Source organism: Argopecten irradians, chromosome 7 (genome assembly GCF_041381155.1).
Source record: "Argopecten irradians isolate NY chromosome 7, Ai_NY, whole genome shotgun sequence".
Lineage (NCBI taxonomy): Eukaryota > Metazoa > Mollusca > Bivalvia > Pectinida > Pectinidae > Argopecten > Argopecten irradians.
The window spans coordinates 29,047,389-29,066,973 of record NC_091140.1 but is presented as its reverse complement, the minus strand read 5'-3'; the positions used below and the strand labels follow the sequence as shown (position 1 = coordinate 29,066,973).

The following is a 19,585-nucleotide window of genomic DNA, read 5'->3' as shown; positions in this document are numbered from 1 at the left end:
AGGTGTGGATATTACGGCAGTGATAGTAACCCCTGAGGTATTGAGGATGGCAGATATAATGTAACGATAAACCACTTTTTCGCGTATTCTTGCTAGTGAGGTCGAATGTGAAGTCAAATGTTTTGCGAATTGTATATAAATGCATCAGTGCCCGAGTGTCAGTGAGAACTCTTGAACGCAAATCCATATGCTGTATTCGTAAATACATTGAAAATAATGAGTTCGCAGTAATAAAGTGGTTTACAGTTACAGATGATAAAGATTTCATTTATACAAGCTGTTCTTATCATATATGCACTAGTATTTCAATCTTGTTAAAATACCGTATAGGCAGTTATTTCCGAGGTAATATTTTCGCGATTTCACGGGTCATCGACGTGATCGCGAAACTTTAATCCGTGGAATATTGAGATTTGGTTGAATTTTACTTATACACTTGAAACCAAATCGCGAAATTGTGATTCGCTAAAATCACGAAAATTTTGACCCGTGAAAATAAGCGGCTGTGCGATAATCTGTTTATAGTGTCGTGATTGGTTTACTTACTGGTCCAATAACCAATCCAAATGACCAGAACTTTACATTGGTATAGCTTTAAGTAATTACATTTTACTAGTGAAAAAAGTAACATCAAAGCAGACTGAATTCACAAGCCTTTAATATTCAGTATGTAGTTTCTGATTTGACAGATACTCTAAATGTAAGGTATTTAGAGTATATTGAAAACAAATGCCACAAAGACAGCAAGCCTTCAGTGTTCAAATTGTTCAAAACATTAAAAAAAAAAAGGCCTCAGTTCTTTTTCTGCCTCCGCAATAAAGCCTTGGTGAGTGCCATCTGTGAAAAGAAGTGAAACAGGTTATTTCTAAATTGTATGATACTTCAAAACGGAATGTGCCTATTTTATATTCATTTACATACAGTGTAACTTCCCGAAACCGAACCTTCGCAAAACCGACCACCTCTAGAAAATATGGATGTTGTGTACGGAATGAATTCCTCTTTATACATAGTAAATAAAACTTCCCAAAACCAATCCCTCCCAATTCCGAATACCAGACCGATTTTGAGATAGGAATAGTCATTTATGATATTTGTTATTTTAATGACCAATCATTAATTTAAGAAAATAATTAACTAAAAATTGGCTTTTCATTTTAGCTCATAGAAAAGCTGCCCCATATCTACATTACATATAATAATCTGCATTATGTCATTATCGATTTTAATATCTTCACAATTTTAACTTTTAATATCAACATCAATTTCCTAGTATCGCATTGCAATTTTACTGCAATTGCTATCTTTCATTCATTAATCTGTTTCTTCAAATGCACTCTTGTATTTCTAGATTACTACAGAGAAACCTGGGGCGGCTTGGAGTGAATAGACTTTTTTTACTTCACGCGCTGAAATTTTTCAAACACCATGCCATATCAATGATTTCAATTGTAGCGTTCTTTTGAATATAATGACTAAACCTCGCTAGGCCTCCGCTCACCAAATGGTTCATTGTGTTTAACTTTATAATAATATTCGTTTTATGTGTCTTTTCGTATTTTCTACTGTTACTTTGTAATTCTATATCATGTGAACGTGTTTGTTTTATGTTTTCTGATAAAGGGATGGACTGCCTTGAAAATTTGACATCTATTTTGTCTACACAATAAGTTTTATTTCCTTGTCCAATATTTATCATTAGAAGTAGTAACGATCCCGTTTTACCCAGGACACTATAAACATTGATATTTCCTCTTTGACACATTATAATGATGTCACACATGAATTTATTGTAATCCCAGCCTGTTTATTTTTGAAGAAACGTTTGCCTACCTCTATAACTTGTGTTTCAACACTTGTCCTTGCCACAAACCTGTTTATCACTGAAGGAACACTTGCCCTTCTTTACCCTAGTTTCTGTTTTTCACTAACCTGTTTGTCCCTGAAGGAACGCTTGCCCTTCTTTCTCCCTAGCTTGTGCTTCACCATCATGAAGTTCTTCCCTCTAGCTTTTTCTCTATTGGTAGTACTGGCATTGGGATTCATTTTCTGTGGTCCATGTGAAAATTTTTCTCTACCTACTCGTCCAGCCTGTGGCAGGATAGAAAGAAAAGATTTAAAGAAAAAACATAACCACAAATCAATTACAATTTGATTTTGCAACAACCATCAAATAGGTTCCATTTCACAATTTAAAATATTTGAGAAGATGTAAAAATGATTTACCATAACTGTTGCCAAGCGAGATTCCTTGTCATGCGCTCTCTTCTTGTGGACATTTTCAATTTTGGACAACAGCAATTGTTCACTACAAAACAAGTATCAATCAGAAAGCTACATCTTAAGTTTCAATATTCAGGTAAATATTTTCAAATATAAGATTCAGTCAATATGTCCATGTTTTGAATACTTCATTAGTCATATGGTTCAAATCATGGGCTTAAAGTCAATCAAACTGTCATCTTATAGTATAACATTAACTGTAAGCATACTAATAAATCAACACATTCACGCTTTAGCGCTCTGGGGTGGTATTGACTTATTAGGGCAATATTAAATTTATGCACCCATTTCATCTCACTATGCACACGTATACAAAATGACATTCTGGACAAATATTAGCACTGTACTTCTTGACAAATACAAGCACTGTACTTGTATTAAGTAGAATGATACGAGTATGAAAAGTGCTAAAATATCATTTTTCAAGCTTGAATTTTAAAACATTAATATGTAGCCGTGCATACAAACAAGAAACTAACATACCTGTCGTCATCAACATCCACTTCCACATGTTTACGCTTGCCTTTGCCCTTACTGGAACTCTCTGTTGTTTTACGGGCCTGGTGGTGTTGAATTTGACGGAAATCTTCCTGTGTGAGGATCCTATTCGTAGAGACATCTTCTGCTTTTTTACGCCTCTCCTCAACAGTGAGGCTGGCTGCTGGATCCTCTGTCTATAGCATGTGTTTAATATAGCATAGAATTAAATTTAGAATGATCAGGTTAAAACAAACAAATAATCCTGAAGTTATTCTTAGATTAATTGAACAAAATTTAAACTTGTCTAAAAACATCCAGGTGTAAGACTGCAGCGAGGCATAGAGTTTTTAATTTAAATTTCAGACATTATGTTAATTCTATTTATAATGTGCAAGCCACTAGTAGGTTAATACAAGAAATTTTAACCTGAGAAAGGTGGTGCTACCCAAGGAGACAGTTGGAGAGGAATATTGCCTCTCAACGGTTATCTATTCCTTTTGTTACTACATTAAAAAATCAATACATCACTGTTACATGACACAATCCCCATATTACCAGATTTACATTTTCAATGGATCCCGAAGATAATAGAATTATTTACCAGAAAACTTTAAGGAATTCCTTGCCCTAATTTTAGCCCAAATTACCAGATTTGTGAAGTTATCCTCTGAACACCGAAGACTTGAGGAGTTTCCCTTTTTCCTTTTTATAGCCCAAATTACCAGATTTGTGAAGTTAACCTCTGAACACCGAAGACTTGAGGAGTTTCCCTTTTTCCTTTTTATAGCCCAAATTATCAGATTTGTGATGTTAAACTTGAGGAGGTTCAGTTTTACTATTTATAGCCCTGGATTTTTCATACTCAACTCTGAGTATGTAAACATCGGTTACCCTTGCCAAGAACTGCTCAGGTGAAGTTTTAATAATAAGAAAATGGTATAAATCTTAGTCATATAACAAAATGTCAGCAAAGCTAATCACCTCCTCTTCATCTGACGAATGAGGAACATCTATCCAGTCATCCTCATCATCATCTTCATCTTCACTACAAGACTCCCATTCTGAAAATGTAAAGTGCTAACACCATTAGCACTGCATGCTAATGCATGAAATCTAACAACAGAAAAGTCTCATCAATGACAATCATACTTAATGGACCCTTGATAACTGAGATAACTTCATTCCTGCTCGAAATCATCTGAGCTACAGTCTGTATAAAGATTAAAATTTTACATAGCTGAATTTTTTCACATGTCAAATGTTCTATTGCTCAATCCTAATCCTCATAATAGTCACATAGACTAAAATGAGAAAAAATTATACAGCATTAAATAATGTTCTCCATTTCTTATTTTCCAAATTATATTCCAGATATTTCTTATTTATAATACCCTCTTTAAATCAATATGTGACAATCGTACGAGTTACAATTATACTTTAAGGCAGGCTTGCCGATAAAAAAAAAAATTTCCATTCACGCTTTGATCAAAATATTTTTTCAACGACCTGGGAAAAATATTGTCCAGATTATTATGGGGATTTTACAAATGAAAATCAAATCTGTTTTAAAATCAATATAGGAGATGCGATTGTAAATAATTTTACAGAGATTCATACATTTGATGATAAAGTGGTCATATTAAAAGCAGTGTAAATACCTTTTGTTTCGACCTCATTCGTCTGTTCCTCTCCGAGCTCCACCTCACTAGCCAGAACCTCAGCTCCAGGTACGGCCTGCTGTGTGTTACGATCACCGTAGTGTAGAACCTTTAATTCCTCTGTGGACTCGTTTGGCTTTCCCTGGTAAAATATACACATCAGTATCTTAATATAGGTTTTTATGAAGTTTATTATCAAACAATTAGGGTCTATAGAGTATCATTGTGATCGATAAAAAGTTTTCTTTTCATTTATAAGTTCACTTAGTTTGTGTAAGTTTTATCTTATTAGATTAAAAATAGAACTCCTAATTCAAAACTAATATTCTTCTGATCATAAGCTGCTATTTTCTTAATATAATATAATTATTATAATAAGTAGTTTTAAATACCCCTCTTTCCCAAAAGATAAGCAGCACTAGCCAAATTAGGATTACATCAAATACTCCAAGATGACACAGACTACGAACTTAGCAAGAGTTACCTACCCTGTCCCTCTTGTGCAGCAGTTCTGGATTGACCCTCCGATAAAGAGCTATCAGAGCCCGAGCTGCCATCATCACCGCTATAAAAAAGTAAAAAGAACAATTCCTTGAATAACTCATATTTTTTTTTATATAATTCAAGGAAGAGCCAAATGTACTTTTTTTTTTAGAAATCTCAAACATATTGACTTTTTATTATAGGTTGTACATGTATGTCTTTTCTATTATGTTGAGCATTAATTCAAATTGATGTCATATTAATGTATACATTAATTACCGTATTTTTGCGCGTATAGTGCGCACCCGCGTATAGTGCGCAGGTACGTTTTTGAGTTTTATTTTTACAAAAAAAAAATTTACAAAAAAAAATATAATTTTTACATCTTCATTCAACACGTTTTGCATAGGCTCTAAACGCTCATAAAGAACAAAATCAAACTCTTCCTATTGTTTATCTGTGCCTAAAACAACCTTCTGTTCATTAAAATTAACTGGCGAGAGGAGTTTGACACGATGATTGACACTTTGTTTACACAGCACTAGCGACAGGCCTAGTTAGCTTGTGAATTGCCGGTGACACTATAATGAGGTCTCAACAACGATGTTTTTACAATCAAATAATTAATCATACCTTGTGTAATTCCAAGTGGTATCAATCAAGTCTATTGTGTATCTGATGGGCATTTAGATTTAATTATGTCCAAGATATTAGCTGGAAAGCCGACCGAGTAGGCTAATCAACCACAGGTGGCCGCCATATTTGAGTACTGACTGCACACTTCCGTATTCTCAATTATTTCAATTAGTATTGAAATCAAGATAAGATTTTACAGAATCATTTCAGAAGATGGTAATATAAGAGTGTATTTGACAGCCATACCATCATTTATAGTGCCGATTGGTCAGTTTTAATGTAAGAAGGTTTTAGTTTCGTATTTAATTTGCTGACTCTGCATGTGGCCATTACACTTCCGTAAACATTTGCAAGTTCAAAAGTTTTCATATGCTGGCGAAACATATTTATAAGGTAATCAGTTTAATGTGACGAATCAATTACACACTTATACATCGTTTCAAGCTCCAGACTGTATTCATTTAGCCATTTAGATTTGGAGATACCTTACTGAAGATTCACGATCGTAACATGTGTCCGGTCATGAACACGTGCTCCCAAAACGGACTTTCAAGAAATTAAAGATTGTATTGAATATTGACTTAAAGTATCATGTATTTAATCATAACTTTCAACATGTACAAAATGTTAGGCTACTGCACATTTTAGCTTGGACCTGACGGTTGGTCATCATGACCCAATGCCTGTGCTTGCGTATAGTGCGCACCCCAACTTTTGACTTGATAATTGATGATAAAAAGTGCGCACTATACGCGCAAAAATACGGTAGTTCCCATTACCCTTATCCTTGTGAGTTTTGTACTGAACTAAATCTCTTAGCAGGTCTTCAGAGAGAGCTAGTGGACATCTGGCACATATTTCTCTAACAGCATTCAAACTGAAAATCAAAACCACTTCATGGTTAAGCAAGGACATTTTTAAAACATCTACCGTGAGAAACTGAAGAAGAGGCCCAAGAGGCCTTGATGGTCACCTGAGTGCTGCTACAGAAAGAGCATTGCAAAGTTGGTTCAAATCTATAAAAATTATTTACGAATTAAAATAAACTTTAAAGTTGAACTTTCATATTAGAATTTCAATTTTTTGTTTTTCATTTTGATAGTTAGTGTATTATGTTACCAAACCTTATGCTTAAAATTCCAATTTGCTTTGCCAACGTTAAACAACAAAACCAAACTAGAAGTCATTCAGTGTCAGTGATTTTATAAATTTCACTTTTTAATCTATGGAGATTATTTGGTTCCATCAAACCTGTGAATTCAGAAGAAGAATTTTGAAGTTTTAGCCATTTTGACCCTTTTTGGCCCCGCCCCTCTGGTCCCTGGGGGTCAGCCAGGACCAATATGGATATGGTGTTGAAATGCTATTTCAGGCTAATAATTCTAAGGGCTGTTCCAGGAAAACATATATGGCACCCAGGGAAGGCACTTTAAAAAATAGTATGTGCCATGGTGGGTTCAAAATAAAATCACTTCTGTGCCAGAGTGGCGTTTCAATAAAATCCCTTCTGTGGGTGGGTCTATCTGAAGCATTTGTAACCTTTTGAAACAAAATGCAAATTTTATGTTTTATAATGCTGCTCAGTCATCCTGACTACAAAAATACAAAAATAAATATTGAAAAAAATGTTAATTTCTGACAATATTTAATTCATCTTCAATAAAAAACAATTATTTTATTTTCTGAGTGTTTTGATATAATAATGATAGACTATTTATCTAAAACATATTATATTCATTCAAACTTGACAATGGTACAAAGAAACAATAGATTAGTTTTGGCAAAATAACAGATCTTTATTTAAATTCACTGGTATTAAGTCGAGGAAAAAGTTGCAGTTCACAAGCTTAAGTGTGAATGTTCAGATGTCTACTTTTGCATTATGCTTGTGAAACACTTCAGTATGTTTAGTAGATTTTACCCTGGTTCTACGAGGATTGTACCCTTACACAAATTTAGTAATAGATGCAGCATATCAAACAAAAGTTCACTGACACCATTTACAGTGCAATTTTGTCCTAGGACTCTTTGGTGATGCTAGAAATCAAAATAAGTAAATCCAAAAACAAATCGGAGTGAAATAAAAAATTAAATTGCTTCTATGCCATGGTCTCGTTTACAAAAAAATAGATATGTGTGTGGGTCAACAAAATTGAAAATCACTTCTATCGGTGGGTCTCCCAATTTCAAAGTGCCTTCCCCCCCTACCATATATGTTTTACTGGAACAGCCCTTAGATCCTTTTAACATAATGAATCCTATTTAAACTAAGCAAATAATGTTCATAAATGTGTTTTTTTCTATATAGACTATAGTAAACTTGACCCCCTCCCCAGGGGAAAATCTGAGATCCCAGAGCCATGAAATTCACAATTTTAGTAAAGGGCCTTAAGACCTTCCAATCCATAAAGAGTATTTGGTTCCATCAAATCTGTGAATTCAGAAGAAGATTTTTGAAGTTTTAGCCTATTTGACCCTTTTTGGCCCCGCCCCTAAGGCCCCTGGGGGTCGGCCAGGACCAATATGGATATGACAATAAAACGCTATCTCAGGCTAATAATTCTAACCCAGTTTGACTAAATTCCTATGAAAAATAAGCAGATAACATTTATAAATGTGTTTTTCCTATATAAACTATGGTAACCTTGACCCCCTTCCCAGGGGGAAACATGAGACCCCAGGGTCATATAATTCACAATTTTTGTAAAGGACCTTAAGACCTTTCCATCTATGAAGAGTATTTGGTTCTACCAGTTCCAGAATTTCAGAAGAAGATTTTTGAAGTTTTAGCTTATTTGACCCCTTTTGGCCACCCCTAAGGCCCCTGGGAGTCTGTCACGGAAAATTTGTTAATAGGATTCAATGGCCATTTCATAGGGATAATTCTGACAACATTTGACTCATTTCCTTTTACAAATGACCAAATAATGCTCAAAAATTTGTTTTCCTTACATAAACTATAGTAAACTTAACCCCCTCCCCAAGGGAAAACCTGAGACCCCAGGGTCATGTAATTCACATTTTTTGTAAAGGACCTTTAGGCCTTTCTATCTGTGAAGAGTATTTGATTCCATCACATCTGTGAATGGAGAAGAAGATTTTTGAAATTATAGTCAATTTTACCCCTTTTGGCCCCTCCCACAGCCCCCTGGGGGGTGGGGACCATAAAATCCACAATTTTGATTGGCCTTATGCCTGCCTTAGAAGGTTTGTGCAAAATTTCATTGAATTTGCTTTAGCGGTTTTTGAGAAGAAGTCGAAAACGTAAATTGTTTACGGACATACGACGCACGACGACGGACAAAAGGCGATTAGAATAGGTCACTTGAGACTTCATCTCAGGTGACCTAAAAATTCACTCATTGTGATTTTAGTTTTGTTTTCTTACAGAAAATTTTACATACCCCACGGCCATCACCTCGCCAGAGTTTCTGTCGGTGATAAAGTTATTGGCTATTGTCTTAATTGTGGTCTCAAGCACCTGAAGAAAGAATTATATTTTTAATTAAAGTTGGTTCTCACCAGATACTGTCTGACAAAGAATGTCATTATTAAATTTTCAATGGTGTATGTATCTTACTATATAACATAAAATGTTCATTGAATCTGTAGAAACTTAATTTGTTTTTATTGTTGCTGTGAGACAACTGATATAAAAACAACAAATTTGGTTTTTATGTTATTGTCACTATTGCTTCATCAGTTAACTACAAATAATTTTATCAATAGATCAATGGAATTAAATCAAAGCTAAAAACCACCATAAGAAAGTAGACACAATTATTTCCTGTTATACAGAATTTAGGTATGAAATGAATCAACACAAAGAGGGTGTGTTCCTACCCTGACTGGGATGTGTGTGTTTTGTCGGGTATATCTATAAAATTATATTAATGTAATAACAAATTAAAGAATCACTTACATCAGGAGGCACCAAGTCATGACTAGCCTGGGCCACATACAGCAGTAAATGGGTCACCTCTGAAACAGGTAAACAAAAATTGTCATTGGGTAACAAAGTCCAAGTACAATGTATTCCGTCTTTGCATATTAAATCCTTGGTGACGTCATTATTTTGTGAATATATATATATATATATATATGTTTTGAAGAATATCCCTCTTCAATACATTGCTTTTAGAATATGGGATAACTATACTGGTAAGTAAACTTAAGTTTGGCCTTAACTATTCCCGATACATACGTACATAGGTCAATTCTTAAAGTTAAACCGATTAATAAAAGTGTGAAAGTCATATGGATGGACAAACAGACAAATAGACAAACACAAAATAATATCCCCCTTTCTGTGAAATTGGGGCATAAAGGTAGGATCACTTAATTCTTATGAGTAAACAAAACACTTTTGAACATTGTACTTGAGATATACTGACTTGTTCTAAGATGACATTGCCTGACCTTGAGATGTCTTAAAAATTTAGTGTCATTACACCTCTTTAGTGAACAAATAATAATTTTTTTTGAGTGCGTTTGATGTCCTATTCACAATTTAGCAGCCAGAGTCAATATAACGATATTCCATGTTTAGGAGGTGGGGGATAAGCAGAGTATCCAGATAAAAACCATCAACCTATGATCAGTTCAAGGAAACTGCCCCGCATGTCTGTGGGGATATTGTAATAATTTCATAATATCGTTATTAGTGAGCCACTTCTTAGCTACATGCATCCCATTGGTCAAATGCCTTCCCATAAAATAGGAATTAACTTTTACTTAACACCATTGGACAAATGCCTTCCCATAAAATAGGAATTAACTTTTACTTAACACCATTGGACAAATGCCTTCCCATAAAATAGGAACTAACTTTTACTTAACAAACTCACCTCTTTGATGTGGCTGCAGAAATCTTTGTATAAATGGATAGAAGTTGAGAAGAAAAAGCTGCAAACGGAAAAAAACCAATACTTGTTCAAAAATTAATTTTTAATAGCTTCAATGCAGTAAGTTAAAGTTTCACAATTAGACCACTATATGCAGTACAGGTAGCTTTAGATATTACAAACCTTGTAAAATAATTAACTTAATTTCACTTTGTCATCCTGAATGACTTTTTCACTGTTAATTTCTCTATCATGATCTAGCCATGATCATGTGGTTCTGCCGTTCCCATACATGAATATTTTGGAGGTGATCTATTATATACATTTGGGTTTTCTAATAGTTGTAAAATATATTGGATGTATTCACACAAAACTATAATAAGTATACAGTTAATAAATGCCTAAGTTCTACTGAGGATCATTACTTACCCCGTGGATACCAACAAGTCGTGAGATGAGATCGATCATCATAAGCTTTACTTCAAATCTCTCATTTGTTGCTTCCAATTGTTTTAGAAGCTTTTCACTAAAATCTGAAATTCAGCAAAACATGATGTTTACATCTCCATGTAAATATTTTGTTTTCTTTTAAACAATACTTTCATACTGTTCATACATGAAATTCAGCAGAAAATGTGATATTCACATTGAATATATATATGCAAAAATATTATACAGATGAATTCAAAATCACTGTACAGTATATCAGGTAAATGATGTGATAAAAGTGTTTACATCTCACATGAAATGTTCTAACCTAAATAAAAAACCTTTAATGAGACTAGTAGGTATATTCTGTTAGGTGACAATATATACTGTTAGGTGACATGGCCTTATAGCTTTTTCTGTCGCTTTTTTGTCTTTTTTGCAACTCTATTTCCAAGTATTAGTTCCTTTGATGTCTTTCTTGCTTTGTCTTTTTTCTAAAGAGAGATTAACAAATGACTATTTAAGGCATTCATTCTAATGTTATTCCATAAATATATATAATTATATGTTCTCAGTAACCAGAAACGCATATTACCTTGTGGATCATGTAAAAGGTGAAGAGCAGAAAAATTGAAAGATTCACTTTTATGTTTCTTCTTAAATTTCTGCAAACAAAAATGAAAATGTTTTTTAAGAAAAAAGTTTTTATTAATTTTTGTTTCTGTCTTAGAATCTGGAGACTTCATAAAATATGATTTAAATTGAATAAACATTTTACTCCATGGACGATAATTACAAATAACCAATTATATATTTGTATAAAATAAAGTCACATTGTACATGATTTTTTTACTTTTATTACATACAAATAAACAATAATTTCTATGACAGTAAAAGACTTACCTTCATGGCTTGGAGTGCCCTTTCTAGCTTTTTCTGTCGCTTTTTTGTCTTTTTTGCAACTCTATTTCCAAGTATTAGTTCCTTTGATGTCTTTCTTGCTTTGTCTTTTTTCTGAAGAGAGATTAACAAATGACTATTAAAAGCATTCATTTTAATGTTATTCCATAAATAAATATAATTATGTAATTATTTTATATTTATACTTTCATTTGTTTTTGGTATTGTTGAAATCCAAATTAGGAGTAACCAATGCAATCTAAGCCATTAATCGGTTTTATTTTTGATGGAAAGGTAAGTTAGTATGTCATATTAATTTACTCGCACATGTATTCATTTAAGCATTGATGTAACTATTTATTAATATCATTGGATTTCAAGGATTTACCTCTATTTCCCCTATTGGCCCTTCGGGCCAGGTGAGCTAAAAATAATATGTCTGTTTAGGGTTACTGACCGACCCTAATTTTTTACCCCACTTTTCTATGAAAAAATAATTAAAAGTCCAGATTTGGATCTCAGACTCTGGTTGCAGCCATTTTTTTTGCCAGAATTTTTGCCAATGTAACCCTAAAGAGACATATATCATTATTTTTTGGCCTTATAAACAGACCTTATCATCCTCATCTTCACTGTCACTTTCTGCAGCTTTCTCTCCATCTTCACGGCCAAGGAAAAACTTTAAGGCCGTGACCAGTATCTAAAGGAAGAAAACAATGTAAGAGGCCCAATGGTCCTGAGTCAGACATGGTTCATGAATCTATAATAGATTATCAAAAGAATGTAATATGATGCCCAGCATTGAAACATAAATAAGCTCTGATATTCGCTTAAATATTTTCTCCCTTTAAATACTAAGGAAAACTAAAATCAAAATTAGAACCATGTACATAATTATGTAGGATAGCTCAGATTATTCTACATTCAGTACTAAGACAAATAAGGAATTGTCAGGTTCCAAATCAAGACTATTTTATATCCCGGTTGACTTTATAACAATTTTAAATAACAACTTTTGAGAAACATGCTATAGCTTTATACTGTGTTTAATCAAATAATAACTTTTTAACACTTGCAAGCTATAGTGATATTCTATTGTGAGAAAGGCCACATAAACAAGTTGTAGCTATTAAATCTCTGCATAATACAGAGTTATCTCCCTTGTGATAGGTATTTGAATATTTTTCTTATATAAATGATGCAAGTTTTGCTCACAAAATAATGACATCACAACTGATACTTTCCCACAAGGAAGACATCTCTATAATATGCAATGATGAAAAGTCTATGCTTTATAATAAATCTCTGTAACTGTAGCCACGTTAACTACAAACCTTAGTGACTTTATAGGCTATAGCTATATATATATACACACACACTCTGTACTTGTAACTACAAACCTTAGTGACTTTAGGCTATAGCTATATATATATACACACGCTCTGTACTTGTAACTACAAACCTTAGTGACTTTAGGCTATAGCTATATATATATACACACACACTCTGTACTTGTAACTACAAACCTTAGTGACTTTAGAGAAACAGACTATAGCTATATATATATACACTCTGTGCTTAACTACAAACCTTAGTGACTTTGGAGAAACAGGCTATAGCTATATATATACACACTCTGTACTTAACTACAAACCTTAGTGACTTTAGAGAAACACGCTATAGCTATATACATATATATACACACACACTCTGTGCTTAACTATGAACTTTAGTGACTTTAGAGAAACAGTCTAAAGTTATATATATAAACACTCTGTACTCAACTACAAACCTTAGTGACTTTAGAGAAACAGGCTATAGCTATAAATATATAGCAGACGACTCCTCACTCTATGCTTTCTCTATAAACTTTGCTCTTCCTACTCCATTTCCTATCTTTTCGCGTGCCCATAAACGATAGCGTGACGGCACGTAAAACTCTTCACACTGGTGTTTAACTACAAACCCTAGTGACTTTAGAGAAACAGGCTGTAGCTATATATATATATATACTCTGTATTTAACTACAAACCTTAGTGACTTTAGAGAAACAGGCTGTAAATATAGCTATATACTGCATGTATATAAACACTCTGTGCTTAACTACAAACCTTAGTGACTTTAGAGAAACAGGCTGTGGCTATAACATTAACTGTCTTGGTGTCATTCCATATATTTCTTCTGTACAATTCTATCATGACACTCTAAAATAAAAACATTAAAATCAAGCAAACAAAGGAAAAGCTTATTATTAAAACATAAATTACATGATTATCACTTAAAAGCACCTTTCTTAACAAACTGATGGTGATGATGAAGTTATTTCACAATCGGTATCTAGTCTACACCTGGTCTATACTTTTCTTATTATAGTTTTATTTCAAATTTTTTATTGTCAATTAAATATACTGTATGTTATTCTACATATGTATTTCCCATAATTCCTTTGTAATCTTTCACATATAGCGCACATTGACCGTTTGGCATGAATCCAAGTATACATTAGAAAATGATATTTTCTTGCGACTTCAAATCTAAATAATATACATTCTAATTCTATGAACACTGTAACACTTCTTCATTTTCTTTGCTCTACAAATTTGAAGCATAATATAAGAATAAACATATATTATGTTAAAAAGGCAGTTTTATGATTACTTACAAGTGACATTTTAGCAGCTATCACATTGTTGTCTTTCAGCATGGTATACATGAAGTTCTGCAATGTCTTTGTAAAGAACAGAAATTAATAAATATTTACATACACATAAACCTTGTTAATTATGACTCATTTAATTTACCCCCTATTCTGTTGGTCATGACAGAACTTTTCACAATGAATTCCAGTTCACAAAATTTAGTCAAATACACTTCTGTACTCTGATTAGTATATTGATAGTTGCAATTTGTATTATGCCGTATGCTCCAGCTGATTTCAAGCAATTCACAAGTAATTTACATGCCTCGTTGTAAGTCTGCACTTATTGTGATGATCAAGGCATTTATCATACTGGCTTCAAAGTCTCAGTGTGCTGTAGTGGGGTTTTTAACCTCCCCCACCTACACTAACTAAAAGAGTGAAATGGAGTTACAGATTCCAATTTCAATGAGCCACTGCAAAACTTTAAATTAAATTAACTCAACCCCCATCCTCCACAAATAGACTATTCAAAGTTCAAAGAAGAATCAAAATTTGTCTTCAGGGGAGAATTTGTTATAATTTACTATATTGCCATTAATAATATGTAATTCAAAAACACTAATTACAACTAATTACAATCATTATGGCTGATGTTGACAATGTACTCACTGTGTTCAGTTTGGCATTCTTGTGTTTGAAGTTGACATTTTTAATATCACTGACAATATAAGAGTATAGTGTCTTCCTTAATAATTTATCTTGGCATCTAAATAGTTCAAAGAACAGCTCAAGGACACCAGTCGCTGGAATTAGACTTTTGTTTCTTAGCAGAATCAAAGCCTTACAAAATGTCTGCAAAAAGAAGAACATGAATACTGATAAAAACCTGAGTTAATAATGATCGTCTCCATCCCTCATGTTATTTAGCAAAATGTTTACCATTTGTAATACTACATGCATGTCACTAAAACTAATATCTTTACTAACACAGTACAATTTATTTTATCACAAAAGGATTATCAATATTATTAGAACTTTATTTTCAGATTAGAACTTATAATTTTCTTTCATGTTTCCTCCATAGATAGGTTGTATTATGATATTCAATTTTTTGAAATTGTTACCATCTGAAGTTGCTAGATTGAATCTTGTTTGAAAAACAAACAATTTCAGTTCTTTATAAGAGCTGCTCAAATTCAATTATACAAATGTCAAATACTAACTATGAAACAGTATTTTCCAGTATCTAGAGTAACTCTACTTTACTGACAACAAAATATGTATAACATTCTTGTCAAGCACAGTGTAAATCTGTAAATGCTGTGGAAAATCTGACACTTCCTCTGGGTAACATTGTGAAACCTGTAAACAAAAATAATTTAATTATATTATTGAAGTTCAAAGATAGAACTACATACAATTATTTCTTCAGCGTACAATTCTATCATGACACTCTAAAATAAAAACATTAAAATCAAGCAAACAAAGGAAAAGCTTATTATTAAAACATAAATTACATGATTATCACTTAAAAGCACCTTTCTTAACAAACTGATGGTGATGATGAAGTTATTTCACAATCGGTATCTAGTCTACACCTGGTCTATACTTTTCTTATTATAGTTTTATTTCAAATTTTTTATTGTCAATTAAATATACTGTATGTTATTCTACATATGTATTTCCCATAATTCCTTTGTAATCTTTCACATATAGCGCACATTGACCGTTTGGCATGAATCCAAGTATACATTAGAAAATGATATTTTCTTGCGACTTCAAATCTAAATAATATACATTCTAATTCTATGAACACTGTAACACTTCTTCATTTTCTTTGCTCTACAAATTTGAAGCATAATATAAGAATAAACATATATTATGTTAAAAAGGCAGTTTTATGATTACTTACAAGTGACATTTTAGCAGCTATCACATTGTTGTCTTTCAGCATGGTATACATGAAGTTCTGCAATGTCTTTGTAAAGAACAGAAATTAATAAATATTTACATACACATAAACCTTGTTAATTATGACTCATTTAATTTACCCCCTATTCTGTTGGTCATGACAGAACTTTTCACAATGAATTCCAGTTCACAAAATTTAGTCAAATACACTTCTGTACTCTGATTAGTATATTGATAGTTGCAATTTGTATTATGCCGTATGCTCCAGCTGATTTCAAGCAATTCACAAGTAATTTACATGCCTCGTTGTAAGTCTGCACTTATTGTGATGATCAAGGCATTTATCATACTGGCTTCAAAGTCTCAGTGTGCTGTAGTGGGGTTTTTAACCTCCCCCACCTACACTAACTAAAAGAGTGAAATGGAGTTACAGATTCCAATTTCAATGAGCCACTGCAAAACTTTAAATTAACTCAACCCCCATCCTCCACAAATAGACTATTCAAAGTTCAAAGAAGAATCAAAATTTGTCTTCAGGGGAGAATTTGTTATAATTTACTATATTGCCATTAATAATATGTAATTCAAAAACACTAATTACAACTAATTACAATCATTATGGCTGATGTTGACAATGTACTCACTGTGTTCAGTTTGGCATTCTTGTGTTTGAAGTTGACATTTTTAATATCACTGACAATATAAGAGTATAGTGTCTTCCTTAATAATTTATCTTGGCATCTAAATAGTTCAAAGAACAGCTCAAGGACACCAGTCGCTGGAATTAGACTTTTGTTTCTTAGCAGAATCAAAGCCTTACAAAATGTCTGCAAAAAGAAGAACATGAATACTGATAAAAACCTGAGTTAATAATGATCGACTCCATCCCTCATGTTATTTAGCAAAATGTTACATGCATGTCACTAAAACTAATATCTTTACTAACACAGTACAATTTATTTTATCACAAAAGGATTATCAATATTATTAGAACTTTATTTTCAGATTAGAACTTATAATTTTCTTTCATGTTTCCTCCATAGATAGGTTGTATTATGATATTCAATTTTTTGAAATTGTTACCATCTGAAGTTGCTAGATGAATCTTGTTTGAAAAACAAACAATTTCAGTTCTTTATAAGAGCTGCTCAAATTCAATTATACAAATGTCAAATACTAACTATGAACACTCTTTATGTATTTTCCAGTATCTAGAGTAACTCTACTTTACTTGACAACAAAATATGTAGACAAATTAATATACCATCCGCATTGTCTTGTCAAGCACAGTGGCGTGTCTTTTAAGTAAATCCTGTAAATGCTGTGGAAAATCTGACACTTCCTCTGGGTAACATTGTGAAACCTGTAAACAAAAATAATTTAATTATATTATGAAGTTCAAAGATAGAACTACATACAATTACAGCACACACATGTGACACAATTAAGTGTAATTGCTGTGTAGTGTGTACTGTGGGACGGTACTCGGCTATACTGACATTGAAATTTATGAAGCTAACTTTAAGGATAAAAGTATAACTGTGATATTGTCTTTTATGTGATTAACTTTTATTATAATACATTGATAATTTTTGCTGTTTTTAGTGTCTTAAAAGTCAACCCTATTGGCTGGATGTTGATCAGTGTATTGCATACATATGTCATAAGTGGATAATGTAGTATTGTATGTTGATCAATCATGCCATTTCAATAAACTAATTTATTACCTGTATTATTTTTATTTCAATACCATTATTATTGTAGTTCAGTCTGAATGTCAGTATATTATACATTCTTCTTTACTGTTAATAGGTAAATACCCCAAAATAAGAATACTCCAAAAAATTTATCATAACTACAAGAAAATAAACATCAAGATTTACTACAATGTATGCTATGTACAGCTGATATACATAGATTTGTACAGTACACTATACATATATACATGCACAAATATTTAGGCGATTATATCATACACTTTTTATGCAGATAGATAAATATAGGCCTAAATTCATGATACAGTCAGCTGTATATACCAGGTTGGGCATATAACCCTGTTTATGGGTAACATTTACCGGTTCCCATTTCAGTAAAAGTTACCTGTTTAAGTAATCAATATATTACCCAAATGAGGAATTCTGTGTAAGAAAAACGCATGAAGTTGTTTTAAATTTTTCTTGTCAAAAAGGGACGTAATATTTTTCACATTGCACCATTACTAACATTATTTAGTACATTATTAATCAAAATTGGACAAACTTCATTGTCTCAATTTTGGCAAAAGTCAAAAACTAAACCATCTCTATTGCTTACTATGGTGCTAAAAATAGAACACAGGTAAAACTCATTCAACCATGACATTTGCACAAAATTTCCCTGATGGCTATACACTGTAGGCAATGGAGAGCACCTATATTGTCATCTTACAACAAAGTTAGCCAACAGAATGTGCTATTTCACCCACATAAAGTCTTAGATCAGTTGTAAGGCATTCTCAAAATTATGACGCCCTTCAAATTTTTGGAAAATAATTTTTAAAACAACATAATGTGTTTTCTTTTCAGAGCATTTCTCAATTGGGTAACCTATTGATTACTACAAACAGGTAACTATTGTAACTTACCCATATGCAGGGTTGTGCCTACTCCAAGATGTTAGAGGTATAGTACGACAAGACACTTTTGGAACATTCGCAAAATAACGTCCGATAAAAAAAACGGCAGACCAGTCGACTCTCATGTTATGGGAGTAGGTTGTGCCCAACCTGTATACATTAGTACATTACATTTATGATTATAGTACATCACATGTACATTGAATATGAATACCTGTGCAATGAAAAGAACCAATTCGTCCAAGGTCTTTGTATATGTTGAAGGCTGAAGATGAAAAATCTGTAGGTTTGATTCGTAATGTCTGTACTGCTGCATAAACTGAAATAGATAAATCATTTTTTTCAGTACCATCAGCTGGTCATGACGATTAAAACGTTTAATACTTGTCGGTAATGGGTTTATTCTCAACAACAGACAGAAAACAAACCTCATCTTTGTATGATCCAGGATCCCGCTTGATAAGATTTTGTAACTGCGGTAGATTACTTGGCAACTTATTCCGATTTTTATCCGACATTGTACGTGCACGTGTGAATTTCAACCGGAAGTTTTGAAATGTCATAGGTAGTAGAGCTAGGAGTAATGTTGGTGTTTAGTTTCGTAGTTTGTTATAGTTCGGATTTGCAGTAGTAGTTTTCTTCGGGTTTATGTATTGTAATGTTTGAATTCGCGAAGTAAAACTGCGACAATTATTTCTTGTAAAAT

General features: G+C 32.7%; 1 protein-coding gene across 2 annotated transcripts; it reads right to left on the bottom strand.

Annotated features, from left to right (window-relative positions):
* Positions 1 to 641: 641 nt before the first annotated feature.
* On the bottom strand, positions 642 to 19,581 carry LOC138328062 (protein SDA1 homolog). 2 transcript variants are annotated; one of them, XM_069274666.1, is made up of 21 exons: positions 19,308 to 19,581; positions 19,094 to 19,198; positions 17,530 to 17,628; positions 16,910 to 17,092; positions 16,267 to 16,332; positions 13,825 to 13,917; positions 12,327 to 12,413; positions 11,717 to 11,827; positions 11,409 to 11,478; positions 10,814 to 10,917; positions 10,388 to 10,445; positions 9,463 to 9,521; positions 8,945 to 9,021; positions 6,320 to 6,417; positions 4,910 to 4,986; positions 4,422 to 4,563; positions 3,745 to 3,824; positions 2,767 to 2,957; positions 2,227 to 2,308; positions 1,933 to 2,091; positions 642 to 837 (listed from the first exon to the last, which is right to left on the bottom strand). In XM_069274666.1, exons 1-21 carry the CDS (start codon positions 19,440 to 19,442, stop codon positions 793 to 795), a joined length of 2,121 nt encoding a protein of 706 aa, XP_069130767.1. In that variant the 5' UTR covers positions 19,443 to 19,581; the 3' UTR covers positions 642 to 792. The 2 variants fall into 2 exon arrangements, with proteins under 2 accessions (XP_069130767.1, XP_069130766.1); XM_069274665.1 differs by lacking the exons at positions 16,267 to 16,332; positions 16,910 to 17,092; positions 17,530 to 17,628; positions 19,094 to 19,198; positions 19,308 to 19,581 and adding exons at positions 14,376 to 14,441; positions 15,024 to 15,239.
* Positions 19,582 to 19,585: the final 4 nt, after the last annotated feature.

Bases quoted from the DNA above. Each gene is read 5' to 3' on its own strand.
- LOC138328062 (XM_069274666.1), bottom strand. From the start codon at position 19,442: ATGACATTTCAAAACTTCCGGTTGAAATTCACACGTGCACGTACAATG. The intron at 17,629-19,093 runs GTATTCATATTC...TTTTGTTTACAG, and splicing joins TGGTTCTTTTCATTGCACAG to GTTTCACAATGTTACCCAGA. The intron at 6,418-8,944 runs GTATGTAAAATT...TTTGATTTTCAG, and splicing joins GGCGAGGTGATGGCCGTGGG to TTTGAATGCTGTTAGAGAAA.